At 36.9% G+C, this 27,972-nt stretch overlaps 1 protein-coding gene and 1 long non-coding RNA gene across 2 annotated transcripts; one reads left to right on the forward strand and one right to left on the reverse strand.

Annotated features, from left to right (window-relative positions):
• Positions 1-24: 24 nt before the first annotated feature.
• On the reverse strand, positions 25-27,972 carry LOC125645879 (von Willebrand factor D and EGF domain-containing protein-like). Its single transcript, XM_048871821.2, has 18 exons — positions 27,770-27,972; positions 20,301-20,362; positions 19,026-19,982; positions 17,533-17,792; positions 16,402-16,488; positions 15,805-16,188; positions 13,815-13,967; positions 11,098-11,307; positions 10,043-10,251; positions 9,480-9,542; positions 8,984-9,251; positions 8,723-8,875; positions 7,481-7,664; positions 6,746-6,930; positions 4,990-5,247; positions 3,787-3,811; positions 3,391-3,487; positions 25-2,246 (listed from the first exon to the last, which is right to left on the reverse strand). The coding sequence occupies exons 2-18, from the start codon at positions 20,350-20,352 to the stop codon at positions 2,165-2,167; spliced, it is 3,627 nt and encodes a 1,208-aa protein (XP_048727778.1). The 5' UTR covers positions 20,353-20,362; positions 27,770-27,972; the 3' UTR covers positions 25-2,164.
• On the forward strand, positions 4,860-6,004 carry LOC130046830 (uncharacterized). The gene is made up of 2 exons (XR_008795840.1): positions 4,860-4,968; positions 5,740-6,004. It is a non-coding gene; the product is annotated as an uncharacterized LOC130046830 (long non-coding RNA).

The following is a 27,972-nucleotide window of genomic DNA, read 5'->3' on the forward strand; positions in this document are numbered from 1 at the left end:
TAAGACATAAAATAATTCAATTAATTATATTCACTCATTTTATTTCCAATCCCCACATTTTGTTTCATAAGAAAAACATTGATTTCCCCCTTCTGTCAGCAATTATTTAAACAACATCGTAGTCACGTATCCTTGATTTTGTTTAGTCATGAGTCCTTGACGTCACCTAGTCACGTGTTCTTTTTTCGCCTAGTCACCTGTCCTTGATTTTCTGGTTTCAGCTGACGTTGATTGGTGTTTCACTTTGCTTCAATGTCCAGACAACACTTTTTTACTGGAGATTCGCCCTCCTATTTGCGTTCAAAGACCAACGTGGAACGTGAATCTTCTCTCCAACTTTGTATTTCGGAGAGGTTCAAGTAGTAACACGTGGTTTACGCCACACTTTCGTATTTTAGTACTGTTTCGTAAAAACATGTCGATCAAGATAACCAGTTGTTATCTCGTCATATCAACATTTCAAATGATTTTTCTAATTTGCTGACGTCATACAAAAGTTTATGATCTGAATATTTTTTTAACTGAAAACTTGAAATGCTTTAAATCGCAAACAGTGAGGTTAATATGGATCTATTGTACAGATGTATAAACATGTAGAAAAAAAATCTATCACAGTTTCACGCTCAGAGACGGTAGAATATTGGCACAATGAAAATCAGATATGTCCTAAGTACATAAGAATACTATCATTAATGATTAGAAATCTTATCATTTATAAAATATCACAGCAAACACGGATATCTGTAATTTTCATGAAGACCAGACACACTACATACATTGTTGTGCTACAGTACAGGGAATGACTTTTAAACGATTCGTATACCACAGTGTTCAGCCTTTGTTTCTGTGTTCCCCCAGACTTCGAATTCTATGTATAGTGATTGTACTTGGAATCAGGGGAAATGATTTTACTTGTCTAAATAACAATATGCATTTAAAATTGAATTATAATAAATATATCAATTTCGAAAAGAAATGCCTTAATAGGTATCCAACATATTCCTATGAAAAATCTAAGATCCCTGTCGAATCCCTAAAAATGTCATGAGTCTTAACTAGTTATTAAGTTACTGAAGTTTGAATGATTTACTAAATGTACTTCAACATAAATTGATTACGAACTGTACTTCAAGATATACGTTAATTACGAATTGTTCAATATGAATTGATTACGAACTAAACTACAACACAAGTTTGCTGTTTGCTAACCCTGGAGCTCTGGTAATTCTAATTACGTGTTCTTTATTAACATACACAATGGCGCCAGAAATCCTCTGATCAGAATCTTGTTTGAGCCCTTGGATTATATGAGTGTACTGATGTGTCAAACATAAAATGAAGATTTTAAAACCAATAGCCACCTGGTGAGTGTTGTCGAGTTAAAAAACTTATTGGGTGTAAAACTATTAATAGAAAAACATATTACTCACAATCACATACATATTTAGAAATCAATGTATTGTTCGTACAAATGCGGCTGTTTCAATGAATGGTTGCAAATGGTATAGTTTCTACTTATTGTTAATGACATGGTCTTTGATGAAGACAGAACATAATTATTTTCCTCATTATTAATTCTCATATTAAGATTATATCTTTAGTTATCTTTAAATACTACATTTTTCTGGGCGGATCTAAAATATTCATACCCGTTGATTTAAATCAATCGCAATTTCTCCACTCTTTCCGGGAATTTCTGAAAATTCAGCTTGCTGGAAAGAACCCAGGAGTTGCGATTTTGATGTGAATATTACATTTTCTAAACGGATCTCAAAAACATTGGTACATATTCATTTGAACATATAAAACATTGGTACATGTTCATTTGAACATTTACATGTAAAACATTGGTACATGTACATTTAAATATTACATTTTGTAGATACATTGTAAATCTAAAAAACCGGTGCATGTATATTTGAACATTACTTTTCTAAACAAATCTAAAACATTTGTACATATTTTCAGGACGGATATCAATCAAAATCATTGGTACGAAATTTGACGGATATAAAACACTGATACAAGTATATTAATTTGGATACTAGAATAATGATTTTGTGGACGGATATAAAACATTAATGCATATTCATTTGAATGCTGGTATTACGATTTTCTGGACGGATCTAAACCATTCGCACATGTTACGCTTGTAACATCCTTCCTATAAAGAGGGGCGAGTTAATGGCACAGAATCTTTTGGATTCCCCAAGTCAACTTCACTGGAACTCACTCGTCCTTTGATCCTAAGAAAAGAAATAATATCTAAATGCAGATTCGCATTAATAAACAATATTGCGACATCATGCTTTTTAATATTATATATATATATATATATAAAAAGCACAGGAAATTTCACTTTATTTGGATACCCACTTCCGTCCCTACCCGGGGTTGAACTCACGACCTGCGAAACCAAATCTAGCAGCATGTAACCAGCGCGCTAGACCGCTCGACCATCTAGGCAAGTCAAGTCAAAAAACTTGCTTTCCACGACGATGGAATTCTCGCCACGCTGTCATTTATATATATATATATATATATATATATATATATATATATATATATATTATATATCCTTTTTTTCTTTTCTCTTTGCTGTTTTATTTTATAATTTGTTTCAGGAAACATAAATTCTTTAAAATGTAAATTGAAATTCTTTAAAATGCGAAATTAAACTTGCATGAAAGGTGAAGATACCGAACAGTGATCAATGTCATGAGTCTTATAAGCATTACAAAATAGAGAGTTGGACAAACACTGACCCCTGTATATACCAGAGGTGGGATCAGGTGCATGTAATAAAAATATTAAACGTAAAGATGAACTAAATAAATTTGACATCGGTGAGGTATTGTTTAGCTGAGAATGTTTTAGCTTCCAGCGATCTAGTGTGCTCTTTACCAATGTTAAGGTGGAATACCACACCAGAGAAATTTGATATGGATGAAAAGTGGAGGATATATACAACAATATTTTGAAATTGAAAACTTTCAACTTTACTTTATTTCGTCAAAAAAGGCAGATTTAGTAGAAAGCAACCCAGAAAAAATTGAAACCCCCTGATGGACTTGAAACCACGATATACAGCAGTCAACACGCTAAGGTACTGAGCTACTCTGTTAGGTAATTAAATATCAAATTGACAAATATTGCTGATATCTATATTTCCATTGATGTTTTAAGAGGAAGTCAGCCATTATGATCATGGCGATGTAGCACCCCCTTAAAGTAAAGCTATATCAACTTTACTTTCCGTATCCTATTGTACGAAGTTGAAAAGTATTAGATTTGTTACACATACGAGTCTAGTGCGTTGTGACAATGTTAAGCAAATTAAAAACCTCTGCATACGTTTAGTAAGATGATGGTATTTGTCATTTAACTTACTTTTTGTACTTCGTGATGTAAATGATAATACCGACAATGACGGCAATGACGACCACGCTCCCGACTACAGCTCCGGCGATGATCCCTGCATTGTTATCTACAGGACAAGAGTTGGGTAGAAAATTACACTACAACTTTTTAAACCTACCATCTATTAGATGAAATCAGAATGATTATAACTTTTAAAGCACCATCTAAAACAAGAAAGCAAAGGTTTTAGTTTACAGATTGTTTGGTATAGTGTTTTGATTTCTTTCTCTTTTCTGGGGGAGAGGGGACTTTTTGTCATTGAAAAATGCCTTCGTGAACAATCTTGAACATACAAATATATAAAGTAAATCCTTACAAAGAAATGTTTTCATTCTATTTCAAAGGAAATGTAAGAATTTTTTTTACCTGATTCTGTTTCTGCAACAGCAACCTGTAATTGATTTATAAAAAGAAATATAAATGAATATTTTACATAAAGAAATATGTTTTCCCTGCATTAAACAAATGAAATACAATCACTAGTCCTATGGGCCTGGAGACGAATAACGAGAAGAAACAAGTTCAGGATGTCTATTTGGTAGATCTTTGATCGTTAATGACTCCATGCGTAATTCACTGAAAGTGAGCCACACTTGAAATTACTATGCATTGTTCGGAATTGTTAAAATTCAAATTGGTATGAATTTCAAATGTTCGACTGAAGGGATTAAAACATGTATGATCATGAAGTCGAGTCGCAAGACAAAGGCCTGCAGAGCGACCGACATACTTTGGAAAATTTTTAGCGATATGTTTTGTAAAACATATTCAAATTTTCCTTTCACAACATAACACTATACTGTATTACACAAGAAACGGATCCAGATAACTTTCTTGGGGGTGGGGGCTGGAGACCCAGAATGACAAACAATGGCCAATCTTGTTAAAAATGTTCAATCGAAGGGGGGTTGGGGGGTTAGAATCCCCATATCCCCTCTAGATCCACCACTGTACATGTCGAGGAACTAAATCTGCATAGTGAAAGTATGAAGTCAGTGAAGCAGAACCTTGTCTGATTATCCAGTACACACGGTGTGAATCTTTCTGATCTGATGATGACCTTGACAAAAGACATTCTGATCTACTGAGCAATATAGGGGTAATGTGTAGTACATTGTTTAAGTATATAGCCTTCCAAAACTATGAAATATGTTAGATAAAACGATCATCTATTATCTGTTGCAAACGATGAATCTTGTCTGGTGACCTTGGACCGAATAAGCTATACAGATCATTTATCATGTGTATCAGCCTACAAAGTATAAAATCTGAGAGGTAAATTAAAATGTTCTACATGTAATTATATAGGCTGACAGCTGGTGTGAGTGAAAGATTTTTTTATCAAGTACCCCTACCCCAAATTAACCTCTGAAAATGCGTAATTTCTCACTGTGGTTTACTTGATTTCCTTCCTTTACTTAGCTTTATTACGGAAACACCGGAAACTTTAGACGTGGCAACACGCTAGAATAAAGCAGTATACTGCGTTGTCAGCACCCTAATGGAGGACGGGCACGTGGTGTAAATATGGCGTCGCCCATAAATGAGGTAAGATGATATTGGGTATACCTTGCTGATGCAGATGAACGTTGTAGTATCACAGGTTTTTGTGGTGCTATCGAACAGAAGAATGACGGCTGCGTCGCCAAAAGTAGTGTTATCATAACTCAACGTAATATTCCATCCGTGTGCGTCACTTCCGGCGGAACGTCTGCGCCGGCGCGCCGATGGTGGCGATGGAATGGTGACTGTGATGAGGTTTATGTGCCTGTATTGCACGTCCGCCAATACCTCGTGATTTGATGACACTTTTCCGGTGGATGTTCCCTTAATATTAAAAACTCGAAATTATATTTTCTTTTAAAGGGAAAGGCAACCCTCTACAACATTGTTGCCTTTATGAATAAAGTATTACTAACTGATATAGTAAATGACAATCTTTAACAACAACAATCCTTGTTTAACGATTAAATCAATCATATATTTCAAATTACCCGCCGCTAAGAGAGCGGCTATTGAAGTTTAATCCATGATGTCACACCGTCGGTTTCGATTATTTCATCACATTCATGATGCCACACCGTCAGTTCCGGTTTATTACATCAGCAGCACTGTAAACATGACATGTCACGAACAGTTAAGTTTGGAGCCGTATAGGTTTGAGTCCGTTCTTTCGCAAGAACAAATTGAGAAAAGAAGACGTTCAGTCGAGTCGCAGACCAGGCAGACGGTACACGTTTCTTCATACAAATATCTCGAACCTCAACTTGTCATTACGCAAATGATGGATATACAGTTTACATTGTCTTTTCTTTTCAGATGACTTGGTTGAGCCAGGAATTTCGAGGAAAAAAAACTTTTTTCACATCACCCCTTCGCATTAGTGTAATTAACAGCTGGACAAGAAGGCATCATCATATTTATTCGTAAAATCTACCGCATGCACATCTTTGATGACCTTAGAATCTCATCAAAACCGGAACAGACAGTGTGACGTCAAAATGATTGATTTTTGTGGTCTTCAATACAAAAGAGTTCCACATCATGGCAGCCTCTATTGATGACGGGAATTAAATTTTTTAACGTTTTCAAATTAGTACTGAAACTTATCTAGGTCGTATATCAACAATATAGTATGACAATTTTTTATTATATAATTTGTCCTATGATTTATCATGTAAACATTTTTTGGGTTGTCTTCCCCTTTAAGAATAGAAACAAATGGTTCGTATAAAAATGTGAGGAAAATATGTGAATTGTATGCCTTATAATGCATACATGTATCAATGCAATGAAATAAATTGATGGATAAAAATCTTTCAATTTTTCAGAATTGTGACCTGACTTGAAGTCAATATTGAAATGTAACATGGATGTCAATATTAATAAACAAGATACAAATTGTGCGGTCAGATATTGCGTAATTTTGCATACCTGTACATGCGCATGCATTCCCTTAACCTCGAGTTTATATTCACGGAAAGGCGCTTGAAAAATGATTAGAATGTGTTGATCTATCTTGAATAGGTGAAAGCCATCAATCATACTAAGGTTTGGTATCCACTACATTGCATGTCAATTGTCAGTAAATGATATCGGTATCACATCTAAATTGATGACGCTCCATTAAATATTCTACCAATAGCACTCCGTGGAATTACTTAAATATTTGAAACTTTAAATACTCCTGGGAATTTTGAATTGCGTAAATTTGAATTAATGGGTATGCACGCAATACCCATAGCTAGCTTTAATTTCGTCTCTGCGTCATGCGATTAAATGCCTCGACATGGGTTTATACAGCTTCTGATTAACTTCTGTATACCTTGAAATAGGTGCATTTGGCGTAGATGGTCTCGCTGTAGAAGGTGCCCACGATGTTGGTTTTCTGACACGCGCGCACGCTCGTGTCGCAGGCCCCCTGTTGGGGTATAGAAATATTTCCTGGTGGCTGAGATAATTCCACAGAACAATCCTCCCCGATGAAATTTGTGTTACAATCGCAAGTTTCTATATAAAGTATATAAAAGAATAAGACAACAAAGTGTATATATATGTGTAACATAATATACTTCTAGTAAATCTGATTCTGGGGCTGTAAATGATTTAATAAATCGTATATTGATATGACAGAGCTTTGATATCGTCAATAGTAAAGAACAATTATTGCTACTGTAGTAGTTCAATATGATACAAGGTTCACTCAATAATCAAACATATTGACTGGTGAATTATACAATATAGCAAATGTTTGTGCATCGAAAATTTCTAAACATGGATCAGTTTCCGAATTGCGCATTACATGAGAATGGAATATTCTCAAACCGACAAACGTAAGCCCGAAGAGTAACGATTACGGTCCGTTCATTGCATTGGACCTCTGTGACCTTTAAGTAATCCATGTGACCTTGAAGTGATCCCTTGACTGAGTTTAAGTAAGTATATTCCAGAGTGCCTATTAGTGTTCTTCAAACATGATACCTCCGAATAACTGGAATTATAATGGTGCAGGATTGATCGTTAATAGGGCATGCATAGAACATTACAAAGTGACAGTTACCATTGACACAGACACCTTGACCGGAACAGTTGTTGGGGCAGACCAGCGACCTCAGAAGATCAAGAATACTTCCGCCGCCGTCCGTCGTGGAGTTGCTGAAACTAGAGTCTCGGGAGGCCGTCGTAATGCATTCTTTCTTCAGAGTATCCAGCGTGGCTTGAATAAAATCAGAATTCCCCACCATCTGCAACAGAGTAACAAAATACTTACATGTACACCCCAACATTAAACGCGGTGTTTCCGCGAGTTGTTAAGTGAAGCCATATTATAGTTTCGTTTTGCCAATGCTTTTTTATCGCTATGAAAACAACACATTTGATACGTTGATTCGCATGTGTTTAGTGTAAAATGTCATCACACGTAAATCATGTGATCAATCTAAGGACCCACGTGTCAAGTTGAATTTAAATTTCATGTGTGATTATACATGTAAGTAGACCTACAGGTTGTTTGCTCTGAAAGCAGAACTAGAAAATCGGTCTAGTCTATACTGTAATGCTGTTAATGTTTTTATAAACCATATTGACTAGATTAGTTCGTCATTGTTTAGTCTTATTTTACCGGATCAACAGTAAAATACACAACTTGAGGGTATTATCCCCTCTCAATTTATTGCATGAGTTCAAGTGGACATATTCACGGGCCAATTCCTACATGTATGTGTGGGTGGATGGGTTTGTATATGTGTGCAGCGGTTGTAGATGCTCTATATGCAACGTATTTTTGCTGGACTGATTTGATACTTCATATGTAGCTTTCTTATCAAGAGAGGAAGAATCCTAGTATTAATATTTATAAAATAAGATATCCATTCTATGGAATATATGGCATTATATAAAAATTTATTTTTGGACGGGAAGACAGTAGTGTAATTTTACTTCATTCAGAGCCTCTGGATAGGTTTTCTAACACAAACATTAATAACGAAAGTTTATAAACCTAATTTGTTCTGTCAGTGAAATAATAAGTCACAATACTCCACACCAAAATGAAAGCTAATACTGCTTTGATAATGCTTCAACAAATTTGGTACATTGGTGGACAACAATTGTCTTGATATGAAAATTGTAAAGTTACTTTGAACAACATACTTCTAGGGAAATGGTTAATTAGATATACATGTACATGTGATTTGAACATATTTTATTGTCTGGATGTTATTATAAACGGATTGAGCACAAGTTCTTAAAACTTAGAAATGTACATGTAAACTGTATTCTTCAGTACCGATGTTAAATGTACCTTGATGTCTTCTACACAACTGGCTATGTATTCTGCAGCACTTGTGTTCACTTTTTCTATACAGGTTGTTACAGCAATATCCTCAGTAAAAGATCGGTTGCAGAAAATAGTTGCATTTACCTCGGTCCAGTTACCCGACGGCCACTCGGCAACCTTAAATAGTAGACGCAAATTTTTAGATGAAAATCTTTTGATTTGAGGTTAGTAGAATAAGAACATTTTAAAGAATATGTTCTATAACATAACATGTTCCTCTCTTACCTCAAATTCGGCGCTGACATTGAAATTTGGGTCATAGCTAAATTCTATCTCATCCATAATGTCATCAGAGTTAGTGCTTCGCCTGCGTCTGCTTAGTGAACAAACGTTAACAGTCTGACCAGATCGGTCCGAACAAGGCTCCGTTGGGGCCTCCAGGTTGCACTTGGCGTAATTTGCGTCAAATGGCACGTTGTATTGATCATTATAATTATAGAAAGAGGAGCATGTGCAGTACCGTTCCGTGGTTTGCTGTGTACTACCACCAGACCTTAAGAAATGAGTACATTCTGAGAAAATACGAAATTGAAGATAATTCTTTGTGAAGCATAGCTACCAAGATGGAACATCCATATCAATTACTAAATTACTTCAATAGTTTGACAGAGAAAAACAAGTCAACTAGCCGGAAAACGACATTTTGAGTAATTTAAAAATAAAAATATAAAAAGCATATTCGTTGAGGAGAAAATCATTGCTTGTAAATGATTTTACTTACGATGACCCATAAATGACGTCAGGGTTTTTCTTAAAAAGGCTATCTGTAGATCCTATTTCAACCCTGAAGCAGAATAAATAATATATCTGAAGCACAACATATATATACATGGATATACATGTATATATATATATATATATATATATATATATATAATCATTCCTCAAACTAATATGCAATATTTATCTAATCTACCTATTTTCTTCATTTGGATACGGTGTATTTCATTGACCAATCATAAAAACAAAGACAGTAAAAGTAGGGAGCCATTGAAAGCCGATGTGAAGCGGTGCAGTTCATAGCCTCATGTAGTTTCAAAACCGATATTCATTTAGTTATTATATTTACATTCCTCTTTCATTTTTGTCGGAATTCTCAGCCGATAAAATGCACGTACTAAATGTACTGATAATTTATCCAGATTCATACGCACATTGTGCACAACTGCAACGCATTCGTGACGAAATGACTATCACTACAATTTGTAAAGAATTGGAAATGCAAATGTCAAGAAATGATATGAAATGAAAACTATTTGTACGTGTATTTTCTGAATTTCTTACCTCCATGACAAAGCGAATGCCCTTTCATCAGGTGTATGTGAAGCATTATTTTTTGGAACAAAGTCGTTGGTATTATCATTATCGTAGGAACCACATATGCCCTCAGTATTATGAAGGTCAGTCGAGGACGCTACGATCTGTATGAAGTTTATCCAATGGGAATAAGTACTAAACGAAAACGAGACTTCCGTACCACTCGGCAAGGTCACCTGAAATGTAACGGAACAGGGAGGTCATTTTATCTGTTGTCATGGAAACATATTCGTTTGTCGATTTTCAGCAATTACATGAATATTGCTTCTTCCTCATAAACAAAATACATAAACTTAAAAAATTCACAGGCATGGGTCTGCTAAAGAGTATAGGAAGCAATAACAGAGTGTCTAAGAAATGTGGATCCATCAAACTACTGCATCGATTATTTTCACGTGTCTATATTTGAATACATTTTGTCATCATGATAATTATTATTATTTGGTCTTCGAAGATAAAATCATCATTTGTGAGTGATACCAAGATTTTGAGATAGGGAATATTGCATTTTTGAGAATAATTTATCTATAACAAGAGAACAAACCCAACATAAAGTCGTAATTTCACAATCACCAGAGTTACGAAGAAAATTATCAACGTAATTCTATAACAAATTACCAACGTAATTATATTACAAATTATCAACTATCCCGTGGGGATCCGGGTTAGAATAGGTCCTCAGTACCCCTTGCTTGTCGTAGAAGGCGACTAAATGGTGGGGGGGGGGGGGGGGGGGGGGGGGCTTTGGAGGAGACCGCAAAATCCGAGGTCCAGTGTCACAGCACGTGTGGCACGATAAAGACCCCTCCCTGCTCAAAGGCCGTAAGCGCCGAGCATAGGCCGAATTTTTGCAGCCTTTCACCGGCAGTGGTGACGTCTCCATATGAGTGAACTATTCTCGAGAGGGACGTTGAACAATATACAATCAATCAATCAAATTATCAACTTAACTCTATTACAAATTACCAACGTAACTCTATTGCAAATTACCAACCTAATTCTATTACATATTATTTTCTCACCCTGTAATTCGTGCCCATTTTTTCTACTGTGATCTCGTCCTCTTGGCTACAGCCGTCGTATCGTTCATATGGGTAACTAAGGAGGTTGATGTTCTGTTGGGATACCTCTATGCAGGTCCGGACCACGTACAGGTTTTGTCCGGAACGAATGGCCACCCCACAGTTACAGGCCGCGCGCCAGGGGTAGCAAGTCGAATAGAGCGCGTGAACCTACAGAAAAAAATATGGAAAGCTACATACTAGCGTATTCATAAATCAGTAAGTTTCAGAAGAACGACTAGATATGTATCATTGTATTATCTGATTCAATAATTACCAACTTATTAATTGGTTGATATCAAACAAACTCTAGTAAAAAAAAGAAAAAAAGAAAAAAAAAAGAATGCGTTCTCAGTGAATATATAACATTTGATTTTCCAACACCGGATCAAAAATAATTTGGGAATTCCCAATTGGTTATTAGGGTTAGGGTTAACCTTAACCCTAACTCACGAATACACAAGTGTGCTCACTGATACAAAAGCGCACTTACTGATATGAGTGCGGTTTCTGAAAAGAGTTATTTTACTGACACGACTACATTCACGGCGAGATATATGTAATGGTACAAAGTACAATCTATTAGTGTTAAACACCAGTTTGACACATCACATGCGGTCTGTTAACACAGTCTCCAAAGTGAGAAGGACAGAGAGGTATACCGTGTAGACTGTAGAGGCAAAGGAAAGACCAGTTTGCTCCTGTATCAACGAGAAGTAGTGCTTTTTATGGCTGGCTAACAATCACGAGTGAGGAGAAAACATGAAGAATTGACAAGAGTGGGAAGGAACTGACATGAGTGAGGAGGAAACTGACACGAAAGAGGAAGAATTGACATGAATGGGTAGGAATCGACACAAGTGATGAGAAAACTGACATGAGTGAGGAGGAATTGACACGAGTGAGGAGGAATTGACACGAGTGAGGAGGAACTGATATGAGTGAGGAGGAAACTAACATGAATGGGGAGGAACTGACATGAGTGAGGAGGAATTGACATGAGTGAGGAGGAAACTGACACAAATGGGGAGGAACTGACATGAATGGGGATGAGCTGACATAAGTGAGGAGGAACTGATACGAGTGAGGAGGAAACAGATAGAAGTGGCAGAGAAATTGGTATGAGTGGCGAGGAAATGACATGATACCTCCCCACTTGTGTCAATTCCTCCCCATTTGTGTCATTCATGTCAGTTCCTCCTCACTCATGCCAGCTCCTCCTCATTCATATCAGTTCCTCCCAACTTGTGTCAGTTTCCTCATCACTCATGTCAGTTCCTGACATGAATGAAGGGAACTGATATGACTGGGGAAACTGACACAAGAGAGGAGGAACTGACATGAGTGGCGAGGAACTGACACGAGTGGCGAGAAACTTGCTCGAGTTGTGTACTTAATTGAGGATGAAATTCTTAATGCTGCACTCTGTATATTGTATAACCATTATCTTGATATTGCGAAGACCGTGTAATGTATAGGTAATGCCCAAGTCTAACCCCTAGAAATGATGGGGAACGCCTTGTGAAGGCCGTGTAGTGTACAGATAATGTATAGAATACCTTGTGAAGGCCGTGTAGTGTACAGATAATGTATAGAACACCTTGTGAAGGCCGTGTAGTGTATATATAATGTGTATAACGCCTTGTGAAGGCCATGTAGTGTGTAGATAATGTATAGAACACCTTGTGAAGGCCGTGTAGTGTACAGATAATGTATAGAACACCTTGTGAAGGCCGTGTATGTATATATAATGTGTATAACGCCTTGTGAAGGCCATGTAGTGTGTAGATAATGTATAGAACGCCTTGTGAAGGCCGTCTAATGTACATATAATGTAAAGGGTGCCTTGTGAAGGCCGTGTAGTGTATAGATAATGCGGGGAACGTCTGTAGTGTACTATAGATTGGGAAATTAAAACAATTGTTTTATTCTCGCTATGTTCACGATGTACCGTTTTCCTGTGAAATGAAATTTATAGTAAGTAATACATTAAAATTAAATTCATGCCTTCGTAATCAAAAAGTTTTAAAGCAAATTGCCCTATAACGTGAAATTGAAACCATCGAGATTGCAACAAATCGTAAAAATTTGACATCGTAGAAATTAAAACAACATAAAGTATACAGTACTTGGGAAACTCTGTGAAGGCCGTACAATGTATTCAGAATGTGAGAAACTCCTTGTGAAGGCAGCGTAATGCATAAAGAACTTGGGGAAACACTTTGTGGAGGCAGTGTAATGTATATAGAACGTAGGGACACCACGTGAAGTCCGTGAAAGGATACAAAGAGCACATGCGCATTGAGACACAAGGTAATTCAACCCATTCAGATTATTTGTATCCCCCCCCCCCCACACACACACACAAACGTAGAGGAACATTGTGGTAGGCAATACGAGTTGAGAGGAAAGTAGAAATATGCATTCTAAATGTCATTCTCCTCTGTCTCATTTTACTCAATCTAATTAAAATTAGATCCTTTGATCCGCTCACGTATATCGCTACATTATGTAGCGATATACGTGAGTGGATCAAAGGATCTAATTTTAATTAGATTGCATTTTACTCCTTTCATTTTGTGGTCAGTATGTATCAGGCATTATAAGTGATAAAGATTCATTTTTCACTTCTATGTCATGCATGACTTCACAGCAATCATAGGAACTAGATATCTTACCGCTAAAGGTTTGGTTTTGTGCTGGTACATAACGAATTCTCCCACTCTCTGATTTTCCCAGTATCTTCTGTCAAACGTTACCATATGAGGGTCGTTGTATCCCCCACATATCCCTCCTCCCGAAGTGTATGAGCTGGTGTCCCACACTGTGACCTGAAATAATCATTGGAAGTAACATGAAATGCTTGTTCAGAGAAAATGTTGATAATGATGTCATCATCATGAAATTCAATTAAATCATGAAAGAGGCGTGTCCGTAATTCTAGAAACTGTTTGGTAGTATATGTAACTTCTGACGAGGTATAGAATAGACAACAGAAGCACCACATCTGTGATGCGAAATATATCTACACATGGGACATACAGTCAGACACACTTACATAGAACACACACAAGAAACACACATACCTAAATGTCGCACACATACACACACACGGAGCACATATACATGTGTGGTAGTATCGGTCTATATTATCTCCATTTCATTTCTACTTACTTGTCTACGTAAATTCCTATCTTCGTATTCGAGTTGTTTATTTCATGAAACAGGAAGAGCGTTATCTTTTATTTTCAAACGTATTTTATTACAAAACTTCTCATTGGTTACTTCTAGATTTATTATCAAATCACTTTACAGGTAACTTTTACTTTCATTCTTTTGTTAAGAATAGAATTTAAACCCCAGCACAACCGTGCTCGGGGCTTCTGCTGAGCCATTCCTTGCAACAAGGTAAATATCAGGAGTTGCCTCACCCTGTATTTTTGATTATTGTTTCTTTATTTTTCCTATTTAGTTATATTTTTCTCTCAAGCCACATTCATTCCCCGGGATTATTATTTTGGTATTTATCATACAATTGTTGAACTTTATTAAAGGTTTAAAACTTTATTTATTTATTATTTTATTGCTAGCCTCACTCTAGGCGGACTCAAACTTACCTGGAAATATCTAAAGGGTTGAATACTTTATATAACACTTATCATCATTTAAAAAAAAACACAACGCGAAGTAAAAAGAACATATCAATAGTAGTGGCAGAATGCCCAACTACTACACATGTCTAGTATGGAAAACACACACAGAACATACTTACACACATATGAACATACACACACAAGGCGCATATATTCACAAATGTGCCGTACACATACATAAAATACACTCACACACATTTGAACACACACAATCAGTCACACCCCACATTGAGTTTTTTAAGACAGAAATCGAGCTGAGTGTTAAACACCAAAACCGCCTGGATTGTAACATTACAATCAACCGTTCTGTTAATGATCACAGCCCATACTCACGAATTCAATTCATAAAGTATCCTTCTGAAGGACTGGAAAACAAGATAATTTTCTCACAGCTTCGTGTGAACAGATTAATCGAGAGGTTGGTTACAGAGTGTTTCACGCAAAGCTCGTGATATTTCAGTAAAAGCAATTGTGGGGACCAGTTTTTGAGTATCTGTGGTCGCCCAAAATGAGTCATGCAAGTTTACGTTTCTCTTGTAAACACCAAACACTTGAACTGCCTCGTCCTAACCATGATTACGTGTTTTATTGGTCAAACGAAACAGTAAAATCAGTTGCAATTATAAAATTCTGTGTTTTGAATAAAGAATTGAAATACTCAAATCTGTTTTGTAAATCTGAAATCTAATAATACCTCAAACTTAAAGATTGAAAAAGACATACTACGTATTTTGATCCCCCTTCATTCACTACGATTGTTTCCATTCAGTGTTTTAGTTTGAATAGGTGTGAGATACTAGGATTCCCTCTCATCACTGACATATAGATAAGAAACAAGCATCCTTAATATAAAGTCCATAGCTTCCAGTTGTAAGGCTTGAGGATTTAGTAAACGGCTGAGGCATATGTATTTAAAGATGCCATTGTTTTCACCATTAAGTAAGTTGCAATGGCTGGCTGCGCAATACGACAAGTGAGATGATAAAATGACAGCGCCCTCTACCGTAGTACTTACAGACACCGTGTGATCGATATTCATATTGTTCCATGTGTTAGATGCGTCACTAGGATTGGTAGTGGATTTGAACTTGATGCTGGAATATCGCCCCCACCAGTTCTTCACGGCATCTACATAACCAGTGACATTAAGGATCACAGCCTGGTCCCAATACTTATAGGGAATGGACACGTGACAACCGTTGTCAGGGAAGGCCGTGCTCAGGTATTTAACGCCATTCCAGCACCAGCTCCATTCACTCGTGATGATATGCAAATTAGCCTTGCATTGAGTCTCTTTCTCAGCGTCTGTAAGTGATGCAGAACAGCCCACCGGTACACTGCTTGTGAGCGTTATCTGGGTTGTCTCCCCCTCATTGATACTCAGGGTCGATTCGCTTATCTGATGTAAACAACTTTAAATTTACCAATGATTATATTTTCTGTATAAAATACATACATACGTACATTTCATTTGAATATGCATAAGAAACACAACCGTGCTTCATATGATGCGATGGATATTTGTACGAATTATCTGATGTATTACAGAATGTATTTCGTTTGACCTAATTCTTGACCGGAAACTGTTACGCGAGTATAAATATCCTTTTACCGTAACTCCAGCGAAGAAGCTTGGACTTCGAGATTCTGGGCCTTGACCACTGTCCACCAAGTATTGGGCACTGACAGAGCAATTCACCTAAAATATTCACAACTTGGCATAAGGTACAAAAATAGTCAACGAATAACGTGTTGCATTGTATTAAAATATGACCATTATCAATTGGAACTTATCAGAAAGAAATCGCAATCACTGCGTTTGGTATTCTGATGTTGATATTAAAAAGTGTGAATTTAACTTGTTACGGGTAAAACAAATTTCCATTGAAAGAAACTTTCTATCGAGGCAGAATTTAACCACACCTTGTAAACAACTTGGTAAGAACATACCAGAATTTTTAGTGATGTTACAGAATGTGATGTTGGTGATATACATGTATTGATGATAGTGTAGTATGCATTAGTAGTAATATTTGTGTATGCTATAATGTATATAATGTGATATTAGTATTTTATTGTACCTAATATATGTAATAGATATCGTGCGTAATATTAGTGATACTCCTGTAACGTGTAGCGGTCACCCAGCCATGTGCTGATCACGTTCGCCATTGCTTAATAAGGTGATGAAGAGAGATACTCTACCACATCACTAAAAAAGGTAGATCACCAGCGAGGCAGTATAAGTTCCTTCTTGCACTGTCCACTACACCCCCCCCCCCCCCCCCCCACACACACACACTTGGGAAAGCGTCGTCTCGAAGCTATTATTAGTGCGAGTTCTCATCGAGTGTTCCGCACCTGCTCAGCAACGGCGTCCGCCGTTCACGACGACAACAACCGTCTTCCCGAACGAATCCACGTCCGTACTCTACCTGAAGCAGGTATCCCACCAAACATCAAAGTCACTATACTGTCACCAATTTGTAACCCGTAACGGTCACCCAGCGAAGTGCTGATCACGCTTGCCATTGCTTAACTTGCATGATCAAGAGAAAGACTCTGCCACATCATTAGAAAAGCTAGCTTACTAGCGAGGCAGTATACGTTCCCTCTTGCAATGTCCGCTACACTACAATATGCTATTTTAGTGATGTCACAATATATTATATAGTGATTTTACAGTATGTTACATATGTATGTTAGTACTATCACAGGTACATAAGTAGCAATAATCCTTTACATTCATGTTCATGGAATAATTTGATGTCCAGTGATTGGGCCGCAGCGCCGCTGTAGTGTTGACGTTATTATACGTCACTGCACCGTAGTTGGTGGTCGTCAGCAGGTTGTTGTTGATATACCACTTGACCAGGAAGAATAACATTCCCCCTGGATCAGCAAACACACAGACCATGTGAGGTTCTTGGCTAGTGTTGTCCATTGACATCCCTAGGACAGCGGCCACTGAAGGACTCACAGTCACATTGCTGGGAACGCCCACTTTAAGAAATCAAAATATTGCAGAATAAATCATACACCAAGTTCCATATACACTGATATAGAGGGGACGAATCTATATTAGACTTAATGTTATTTTAGCGCTTTTTTGCACTAGCACTGTTGTTGTAGATTGTTTATCGCCAATAGTGTACGATTTTGCACATACCCAGTATCTTGCAAACGAAGGCAGCATGGAAGTTAGTTTCTTCTAACCAGTGTAAAACATGTCAATACACGTTCGATAACGTTGTCCTATTTTATCCATATTCGATTTTGCAGTGTAGAATTTATTCATCCTCTCCATTAATCTATTCAAGTTTTTGCATACTAAATGCGATGCATTGAAAAATGAAGATTTTTTTTATTGGGCCCTTACAAATATGTTCACGGTATTACTGATTGTTCGAGTGTAACAAGCACTGTCTACTCAATAAAAATACACGTAAAAAAACGTACCTAAGTCCGATGTCAAAATCTAATACAGTCCGTCGCTAAAGACTACCAGAGTCCGTTGTTAAAGTTGACTGCATCCGTCATTAAAATCTTCATGTACCAGAGGCCGTTTTTAAAATCTACCGAAGCCCGTTCTTAAAATCTTCTAGATTCCGTCGATTAAACTTACCAGAGCTTGTTGTTACTTGTAAAACCTATCAAAGTCCGTCGTTAAAACCTACCAGAGTCTGACGTAAAAACCTACCTGAGCCCGTCGTTAAAACCTACCAGAGTCCATCGTTAAAACCTACAAGAATATGTCGTTAAAACCCATCAGAGCTTACCAGAGTTTGTAGTTAAAACCCATCAGAGCCTCTCGTTAAAACCTATCAGAGTCCGTCGTTAAAACTTATCAGAGTCTGTAGTTAAAACTTACCAGAGTCTGTCGGTAAAACCTATCAGAGCCCGTCGTTAAAACCTACCAGAGTCTATCGTTAAAACCTACACGAATCTGTCGTTAAAACCCATCAAAGCTTACCAGAGTCTGTAGTTAAAACCCACCAGAGCCCCTCGTTAAAACCTATCAGAGCCCGTCGTTAAAACTTATCAGAGTCTGTAGTTAAAACTTACCAGAGTCTGTCGTTAAAATCTATCAGAGTCCGTCGTTAACACTTATCAGAGTCTGTAGTTAAAACTTACCAGAGTCTGTCGTTAAAACCTACTAGAGTTCGTCGTTAAAACCTACCAGAATCCGTCGTTAAAACCTATCAGATCCTATCATACTCCTTCGTTAAAACCTACCAGAGTCCGTGGTTGTGTCTGGCGGAGTTGAGGAAGTCGACACGTCTGACGTAGTAGATGCACTGCTAGTCACTGCGGTGGTCTGGTTATCACCCTCGATTGTGATGGTTGTGGAGTCCATTTGTGTTGTAGTTGGGTTATCACTGGATGTTATGGATATTGTTGTGCTGCTTATTTCCGATGTAGACGTCGGGGCTGCTGTTGTCGTCTGGTTATCTCCCGTGGTTGTTGTTTGACTATTTTCTGAAGCTACAGATGATGTTGTAACCGATAAGTCTGTACTTGTTCCCATTGTTGTAGTCATAGCTGCAGGCGTCGATGTCGTTGTGATGCTGACAGCGGTTGTTGTGTCTGACGTCATACCTGCTGTGGTTGTTGTGTCTGACGCCATACCTGATGTGGTTGTTGTGTCTGATGATGTAGGTGGCGTTTGGCTTGTGGTGGTTTCAGATGAAGTTGTAGACGTCGATGTCGTTGTGATGCTGACAGCGGTTGTTGTGTCTGACGTCATACCTGTTGTGGTTGTTGTGTCTGACGCCATACCTGATGTGGTTGTTGTGTCTAATGATGTAGGTGGCGTTTGGCTTGTGGTGGTTTCAGATGAAGTTGTTATTTCGTTATAGAGTGTTGTTGCAGTTGTTGACACACTAGTTGAGGTTGTAGAGTCAGGCACAGTTATTGTAGTCGTCAATGGCACCGAAGTTGTTTCTGTTCCGCTTGCCATCGTTGATGAAATTTCTGTCGTTGTCAATGTACTGTGTGTCGTGGTTGACGGAGTATCTGTCGTCGTTGTCCCTAGCGTTGTTTGAGTTATTCCTTCGGTAGATGTGGGAGGCTCTGTCGTTGTACTGGGCGATGAGGTGGATTCCATGGTGGTGGATTCCATGGTGGTATATTCTTCGGTGGTGGATTCCATGGTGGTATATTCTTCGGTGGTGGTGGATGACAAGGTGTTTCCTGATAAGAACGTCAACAACTGAATTCAACAACAAATCAATTTCCTAATTACAGTAATAACTTAACGAAACAAATATGCTTGTAAAAACTTGTATCCTTGATCACGGTCAAGTGCAAACGTGAATAAGCTTGACCTTCACCTTTAGCTTTGTCTTTTATAAGGTATAAGAACCACAGTCTCTTGTCAATCAAGTAAAATGGCGAACAGGTACATTTACACTGACAAGCAAGGTTGCACCATTCTGAACGCTTTATTCGTTTTCAATGAAAATTACTGGGAATTTTTAAAACATGTATTTATGAAGTATTCTTTATTACCAAATTGATTGTGTAGAACTAGTAAAACGCCAATGAATGTATAAAGGGTCATCTTTCTGGACCTGAAACGAAAGTAAAATCGTAAGTTACATGTATCTGACACGAAAGTAAAATCGTAAGTTACATGTATCTGACACGAAAGTAAAATCGTAAGTTCTTTCAAATGACTTCAAACATTTTTTTCTAACAAAGCCCCACAGCAAAATTTGGTAAATCTGTACAAATTGCATTTTATGGCAAACTACCTACTGCGTGGTATTTCAATAGAGAAAACATAAATACCATTTTGTTGAATGAGGTGTAGATTGATTAAAGCGCACCTGCCTAGCAAACAAGGGAGTCCTTGGCAATAATGATGAAAATACGATAACATGTGAATAATTCAGCACTTCATTTGTCTGTAACATCATCCTCATCCTTTCACATTTATTTTTAATCGTAAGCTTAAATAGAATTATTTGTTGGGATTTTGTTTTCATCCGAATAAATTACTTTGGGCGTAAAATGTAATTAATAATTCAATGAAGCACGTAATACACATGCTGATAAAGACGTAAAACAATCACCACACCAGTCCTCCATTACACTCAACAAATAATTAAATGATGCAATAAAGCATTTTATTACCAAACCCAAAATATAAATATTTTATTTCATGATTTCAAGCAAATTTGGTTGAATTGCGAGCTTTCCACATGTAATTACTTTTATTTTACATACGCTGAACGGTTTGAACGGAACATCTTGATGTGGGAACGGAACTGTTCTTACCGAGGGCGGAACGGTTCTTACCGAAGGTGGAACGGATCTTATCGAGGGCGGAACAGTTTCAATGGTGTCGTAGTACGCTCCTGTACATCATCATGTCGGTACAACGGCTCTTTTTCAACAACAATACAACAATTTAAAAATTCTTCTTTTTTTCTGTGTAAGGCTTGCAATAAATTCAGATTATATTTCACTTTAGAAATAAATTGCTTGAAATATGATCACTTCAAACTTTAATATCATGTTGGATATTCCCCTGTGCGTGTATTTCGAATAGACTGCCCGAATAGGACGGGGATTGTGGCACGAAAATTACAGGCATTTCGCAGCGTCCTCTATCAAATATTTAAACGTTCCGATAATTATCTGTTTTGGGGGCTTATAAGATCTTAATCGCCTTCATTCCCGAACTATGTTAAGAACAAAAAGTACTCAACAGAAAAGAGATGCATTGAGTGTACGGAATATCTAATTAAAATAATTAATTACAGTTGATTCAAAAGTAGGTTATTCTATCCGATATGCAATACAGTTGAGGTAGACCTTATCTCTGTGACTACGGAGACCTGTGTTATTTTGATGTAATGACTGTTGCAAAATACTGGAATATTATACGAGTAATAAATGTTTACAAAACATTTCAAGCTCACAATCAATACAGTACGAATTATTTCTATCATAATTCAACAACTGTCATGTACGGCTGAAATACGGGAGCACGTGCTGTGATGCACCCGTACATATCACGTGCTCGTCAAGATGACAATCAGACTGGTATACGATAATATACTGTAATCATACATTTTTCGAGCGGTATTTATTTCCGCTAAATACACGGTCACATAAATCCCCGTGATTTCATACCAGCGGACAGATTGATTAATTGTATATTGTTTAACGTCCCTCTCCAGACTTTTTCACTCATATGGAGACGCCACCATTGCCGGTGAAGGGCTGTAAAATGGCCTTTGAGCAGAAAGGAATCTTTATCGTGCCACACCTGCTGTGACACGGGGCCTCGGTTTTTGCGGTTTCATCCGATTGACCGCCCCATTTAGTCGCCTTTTGCGACAATCAAGGGGTACTGAGGACCTATTCTACCTATCCTATCCCCACGGAATACCAGCGGACAGAATGAATACAGTTAATTTTATGTAAGCTACATGCAACTCAGCGGAAACCAAACCAAAAATTATAACCCGCGAAATTATGACTCCGTGGAATTGAATACGTCCACAGTAGTGAAATGTCTACTTCCGGGAGTGGACTTCAGATAATTAGCCAAATCTACGTACGGCTTGCATCTGGTCTGATGTTCTACATCTGTGACAAAATCTGGATTTGAACTGAAGTCGTGACTTCTTAAACAAAGTGGCAAGATTATCTCTTGTTTTACACTCATAAATGTAATGTATATTACCTGTTTGATAAGCATATTTGATATAACCTGTTTGATTGATTGATTGTATATTGTTTAACGTCCCTCTCCATAACTTTTCAATTATATGGAGACGTCACCATTGTCAGTGAAGGGCTGCAAAATGTAGGCCTGCACTCGGCGCTTATGGCCTTTGGGCAGGGAGGGATCTTTAACACACCGCATTTACCGTGACACGGGACCTTGGTTTTTGCGGTTTCATCCGAAGGACCGCTCCATTTAGTCCTCTCTTACGACACGCAAGGGTAACGAGGACCTATTCTAACCCGAATCCCCACGGGGTTATTTGTTTGACACACGTCTTTGATATGATACCTGTTTGATACACGTGTTTTATCTACTTCATTGGTAAACACTAAATGGCAGCTCTAATTTTTTTCACGATTTTCGTCGCTTTCCAAAGATATAAAAAATGACAATATCTTCTTGTGTGGAACAGTAGATCGAATAGTTCCATAGGGAAGCAGTGATCTTTGTTATAGCCTTACAGAAAATTTGACGAGTACTGAAGTTTTTCCATTATACAGTAGAGAAGTAGGGACGATTAGATAAATACATTCTAGAGTGGTTTTTCGACACCGTGTAGCGTTTCCTCGTTGCTTGGCAGAGCGTGTGAATGTCGACGTAATTTTTCAACTTCTGAATGAACGATGTTACTTCTGTTTAGATATATCTTTTTCTTGAAGAATGAGGATTTATGGATTTAAAAATTCTCAATTGTTAGTTAATCTCATTTACTGCAGATGATTATTTTTAATTTTATGGAAAATAATAAATGTTCACTTCTTTCCGCAGGAAGAGAAAAATTCCATTCCTATATATATATATATATATATATATATAGTGTATACGAATTGAATTTTATTTCTGTTCAGCGACAAAAAAGAACTTATTCCAGTGGGGGAAACAATTCACATCCGAATATTGAAATAAAAATGTCACCCTAATATATTCCAACAATTGTCAAAAAAAACCAAAAAAACCCGCCATATCGATTGAAATCAATGTCTGTGGTTGATGCAATAAAACCAAAGATCGACCTCATAAACAAGTCACAATTCCTTATATCACTTTCCAATACTGACTGAAACCCTTGCACGCATTCTCAAATTCAGCGTTTCAGTAGGCAATGGAAAGAATAGTTTCAATCTCGTATTTGTAAAACACTCCTAATTACATTTTCAAAACCAATTACATTCCATTACACATATCATACATGTGCCTATACATGTCAAACCTATGGTGTCGATGTTTCGGAGTATTTCAGAGACGAATCCTGGCTACTAGGATTATTTAAAACCTTGAATAACCAATGTGAGTTATTGCAAGACTTTCTATAAATTGTCGTTTTGTGTCAGTTCAACCGGGCTAACAATGTGAATTACTGTCAAGCATATACACCTGTACAATGTGAATTACTGTAAAGCATATACACTGTACACCTGTACAATGTACCAGTACAGCAAGCTAGTTACATATACATATAGTCACTATTATAAAACTACATATAATACCGCAAGCTGAAGGTTACCTATTAATATAAAAACAACTGTAGTTAAGATAGTTCATTTATAGAATCCATTTCGGTCTTTTTAAAATCATTAGCAAATTTATAATCATAAGAAAACTTTTTTGATCCCACCCCACTCGCTTGAATTTCTTCGTCTTGGACCGTTTTATGCAAGCCAAATACAAAACAATGGTAATCTGGGATAGCTGGAGAAACGATCTGAGTCGAAAAGTTTCAAATTCCATTTTTCCATTTGTAATGTTTACAATGCTTAGCTGAGGTATTCCTAATGGCCAGCAGAGATTGTAGAGTTACAAGAGAGATACAGAGATCACAATTCTTTGTTATCTTTACAAACAAGACTTTATATGATGTCATTCTTTTATAAAAGTTTTATAAAAGTGAATTCTTTTCCTCTTTGACTTGGAGAGTGAAATATTTTCCATATTTCCAAAACAAGTACAAAACAATAGTTATCATGGTAAATTAGTTTATTATTCATCTGCTTTCCTTTTTTATATCTCAAAAAATGGTTGTCAGGGAGAACAGAGTGTACTGATATTAGATTTACAACATAACATATAAAATATTAATGCATTACAAATTTTACACTTGGAAAAGATCAATTGCTGCTTCAATAAAATTACCAATATGGACATTGCGCCCTCAGTAAAGGTTTACAAATTAAAATAAACTTCATAATATGTTGACTTAATGTTTAAAGTTTAATATAAACTTAAAAATCATATACCATACGGGGTGAATTTTCTGAGTAGAAGCAAAATTGTAAATATCACATTGGCTGATTTTCTCACGACAAAGAAGAGTTATCTCCAATAATATAAGAGTAAAATTTTACAACTTCTGAAAATAATTTACAATGGCATTTATGATTTTACTGGGGTTTTTTTTTTTGGGGGGGGGGGGGGGGTTGGTCACTCTTGGTTTTCCTTTGCTATTCATCTCTGGAAAAAAAATAAAGAAATGTCTAATACAGGATCTCTTTGATGTGCCATTTTACGTTAGGTTCTGCATTATAATGTTTCCCAGTAGAAACAGGAGAAAGATGACTGCATGCTTCCTGTTGGCATCTTATATATAACAATGATCCTAGTCCATACCGTTTTTCGTCCTCCCAAAGTCTTATGCGTTGTTAAATCTAGTGGTTTACCACACACAGCACAACCTTTTTCCAAATTGTCCACTAGAATTCCAAGTTCCACAACTCGTCTCCCACTTCTCCAACAAATCATCTCCTCATGCTCTTCTTCCGATTCCTCACTCTCTGATGCATCAGATGGATACGTGTCTTCATTTCCTAGGCATTCTTGTGAATTATCACCAGACGAACAATTTTTCCTTGATTCATCCAACTTCTCCTCGATCATCACGTTGTTATTGGCATAAACATTCACTATCTTACGTCCAAGGGATAATGCATAACCTTTCTTAGCATTCTGTAACCTTTGATGACGTTTTTTACTAATAATTTTTCCTGATTTTCTCCTCTTGAATGATTCTGGCACCACAATTGTTTACTGACCCCCTTTCTTGCTCTTAAAACACAGAAGAGTTCCAAACAACTATAAATGAGAAAACCAAAACCAACCAAAATATTTTTTACCATGGGAACTCTTCAGTGCTAAAGGTAGAAAAATTTGTTTATATCATCTGGCCTTAAAGCCGATTTTATCAGTTTGCTAGTTAATTCTGAAAACAGTTAAACAGTTTCTAGTGTTTTTCACATCTGATTTTGTTTTAAACATAGTATTTTCTATTAAGGAATCTATATGTAAACAAAAACATGGCACGAACCTTGTTTACATAACAAAGAATTGTGAGTGCTGTAACTCACTGGTATAACTCGACAACTGACATTTAAAGTTTTGCTGACCATTAGAAATACCATAGTTAAGCATTGTAATCATTTACAATAGAAAAATAGAACTTGAAAATTTTCAGTTCAAATTGTGTCTATTCCCCTTTAACCCTGAATGAAAACTTCGAAAATTTCACAGATAGGAATGTACAGTTACGTGGCTGCGAAGTTAAAGTGACTGCAGACAAGTGAAGCATGTATGTCACTGAAAGTAGCTATTGATTATGTTCTAAGGGTTTGGACATTCATGACAATTAGCGTCCTTTGCGCTACTGTTTCAATGAATCATTTTAATGCCGCCACCTCATTTTTCATCGTAATTCTGTGTAAGTATCATGCGCGGATCCAGGTTGTTTTTTTCAGGGGGTATCGAACTTTGGGCAAGGAAAACAAAACATACCTCTTCAAATGAACACCATAGCGCTATTGACCAATGATAATTAAAACAGTACAAAACTGTGTCTTGGGTTGAAATACCTACCTGACATATACTGCAATTTAAGCTGAATTTTCAACTACACCCCCGAGACAAATGGCACCTGATATGAATTCCTCAATGTAAATTTTTCTTCGTGTGCTGATGTTTTATGGTACAGTTGTTCGTGAATTTATTTAGAAAAGATTTTCTAAAGTCCCCCTCCTGATAAATTATTTAACAATATCGTTTTCGGTCAAATTCTAATTATGAACGAAGTAGTGACAGTCCATCATGTATAAAAGCCAATAACTTTATTGCAATCCAGTAACATACAATACCGTCAGCCTAAGGTTCACATTGTCCAGAAGTTTGCTGTTGGCAAAATAGTGAAAAGTGTCACTACTGATACCCTAAATCCTAATCTATGGCTAAAATCGAGTATGAATAAAACCAAGACTGATTGAGGATATTGTCAAACTCGGCCGCAACATTTATTGAGTATCAACGCTATGTAAAACAAACCATTTAGAAACCTTCATGTTTTTATATCAAAGCCTATTTTACAAGTATCTTGCATTCAATCCCTCCCTATCGTTCATTCTGACAGGTTAGGGATATTGTCCATATTTCAGATAATATCCCATTGCATTCAATAATATTCTATTTTTAAGTGGCTATTATTCCCAAGGAAATAAAATTAACTAATATGGTTTTTAATATATATATATAATTAAGTTTATTGTTTTGAATTGTAGGTCCATGTGTCGTCAATATGCATCAAGCCTGGTACGTTAAGGGTAATGGGATATAATTCTGCAGAACAAAGTGTTTTTGCGAAGCAAATGATAAAATGATTCTTAAAAAATAGTATGCCCAACGTAGAAATTCCAATATATCCATATAGTACACTGAACATGATTATTTTATGATAATTCTGTAATTTGGTTCCGTCCTCATTACTTAACACATAAATGCAATAACTTTTCCCCCATAAATCCTGATGGTACATATATGTAATCTGCAAATTCCAGGGTGTGTGTGCGCGCGTGTGTGTACGTGCGAGTGAGTGAGTGAGTGTGTCCGCCCCCTCCCGAACCTCCTCTAGACCCGCGAGCATGAATAGGTATTTTTTAAAAGTATCCATATTTTTTTTTCATACTCATCTTGTAAACGTATAACATGCCATGTTATCATATCAATTTGGTAAGCTGATTGAAAGTTATTTCTTGAAATGTTTCCGGCAAATAAAACTTTATTAAATACGTTAATCAATCCTTCCAAGGAAAACCATCTACTAATATTCCCGAAGTTCAAATGTCCCATACAATTTGAGAAAGTGCATCATGTGTTGACAGATATTGTTATCTATAAACAAAAAATCCAGCTGATATTACATGTTTAAAATCACACCCCATTCTATCAGTTTCAGAAAAAAGAGGGGAAATTTGTTGCTTACCTTGTTCGGCAGATACGTTCGCTGTCTTGTCCTTAAGCGACTGAAGCGTCCCTTTAACTCGCAGCGTCCAGGAAGTTTAAAACAAGCATCACCAAGGTTTTGACTTGCAACTGTAAACTCATAAAATGGTTGATACCGATCACTATCTCGGATATTCTCTTTGATGTTCCCCTCCATCCTAAAAAACCCAAAACAAACAAACA

The sequence above is a fragment of the Ostrea edulis genome, chromosome 6 (assembly GCF_947568905.1).
Source record: "Ostrea edulis chromosome 6, xbOstEdul1.1, whole genome shotgun sequence".
Lineage (NCBI taxonomy): Eukaryota > Metazoa > Mollusca > Bivalvia > Ostreida > Ostreidae > Ostrea > Ostrea edulis.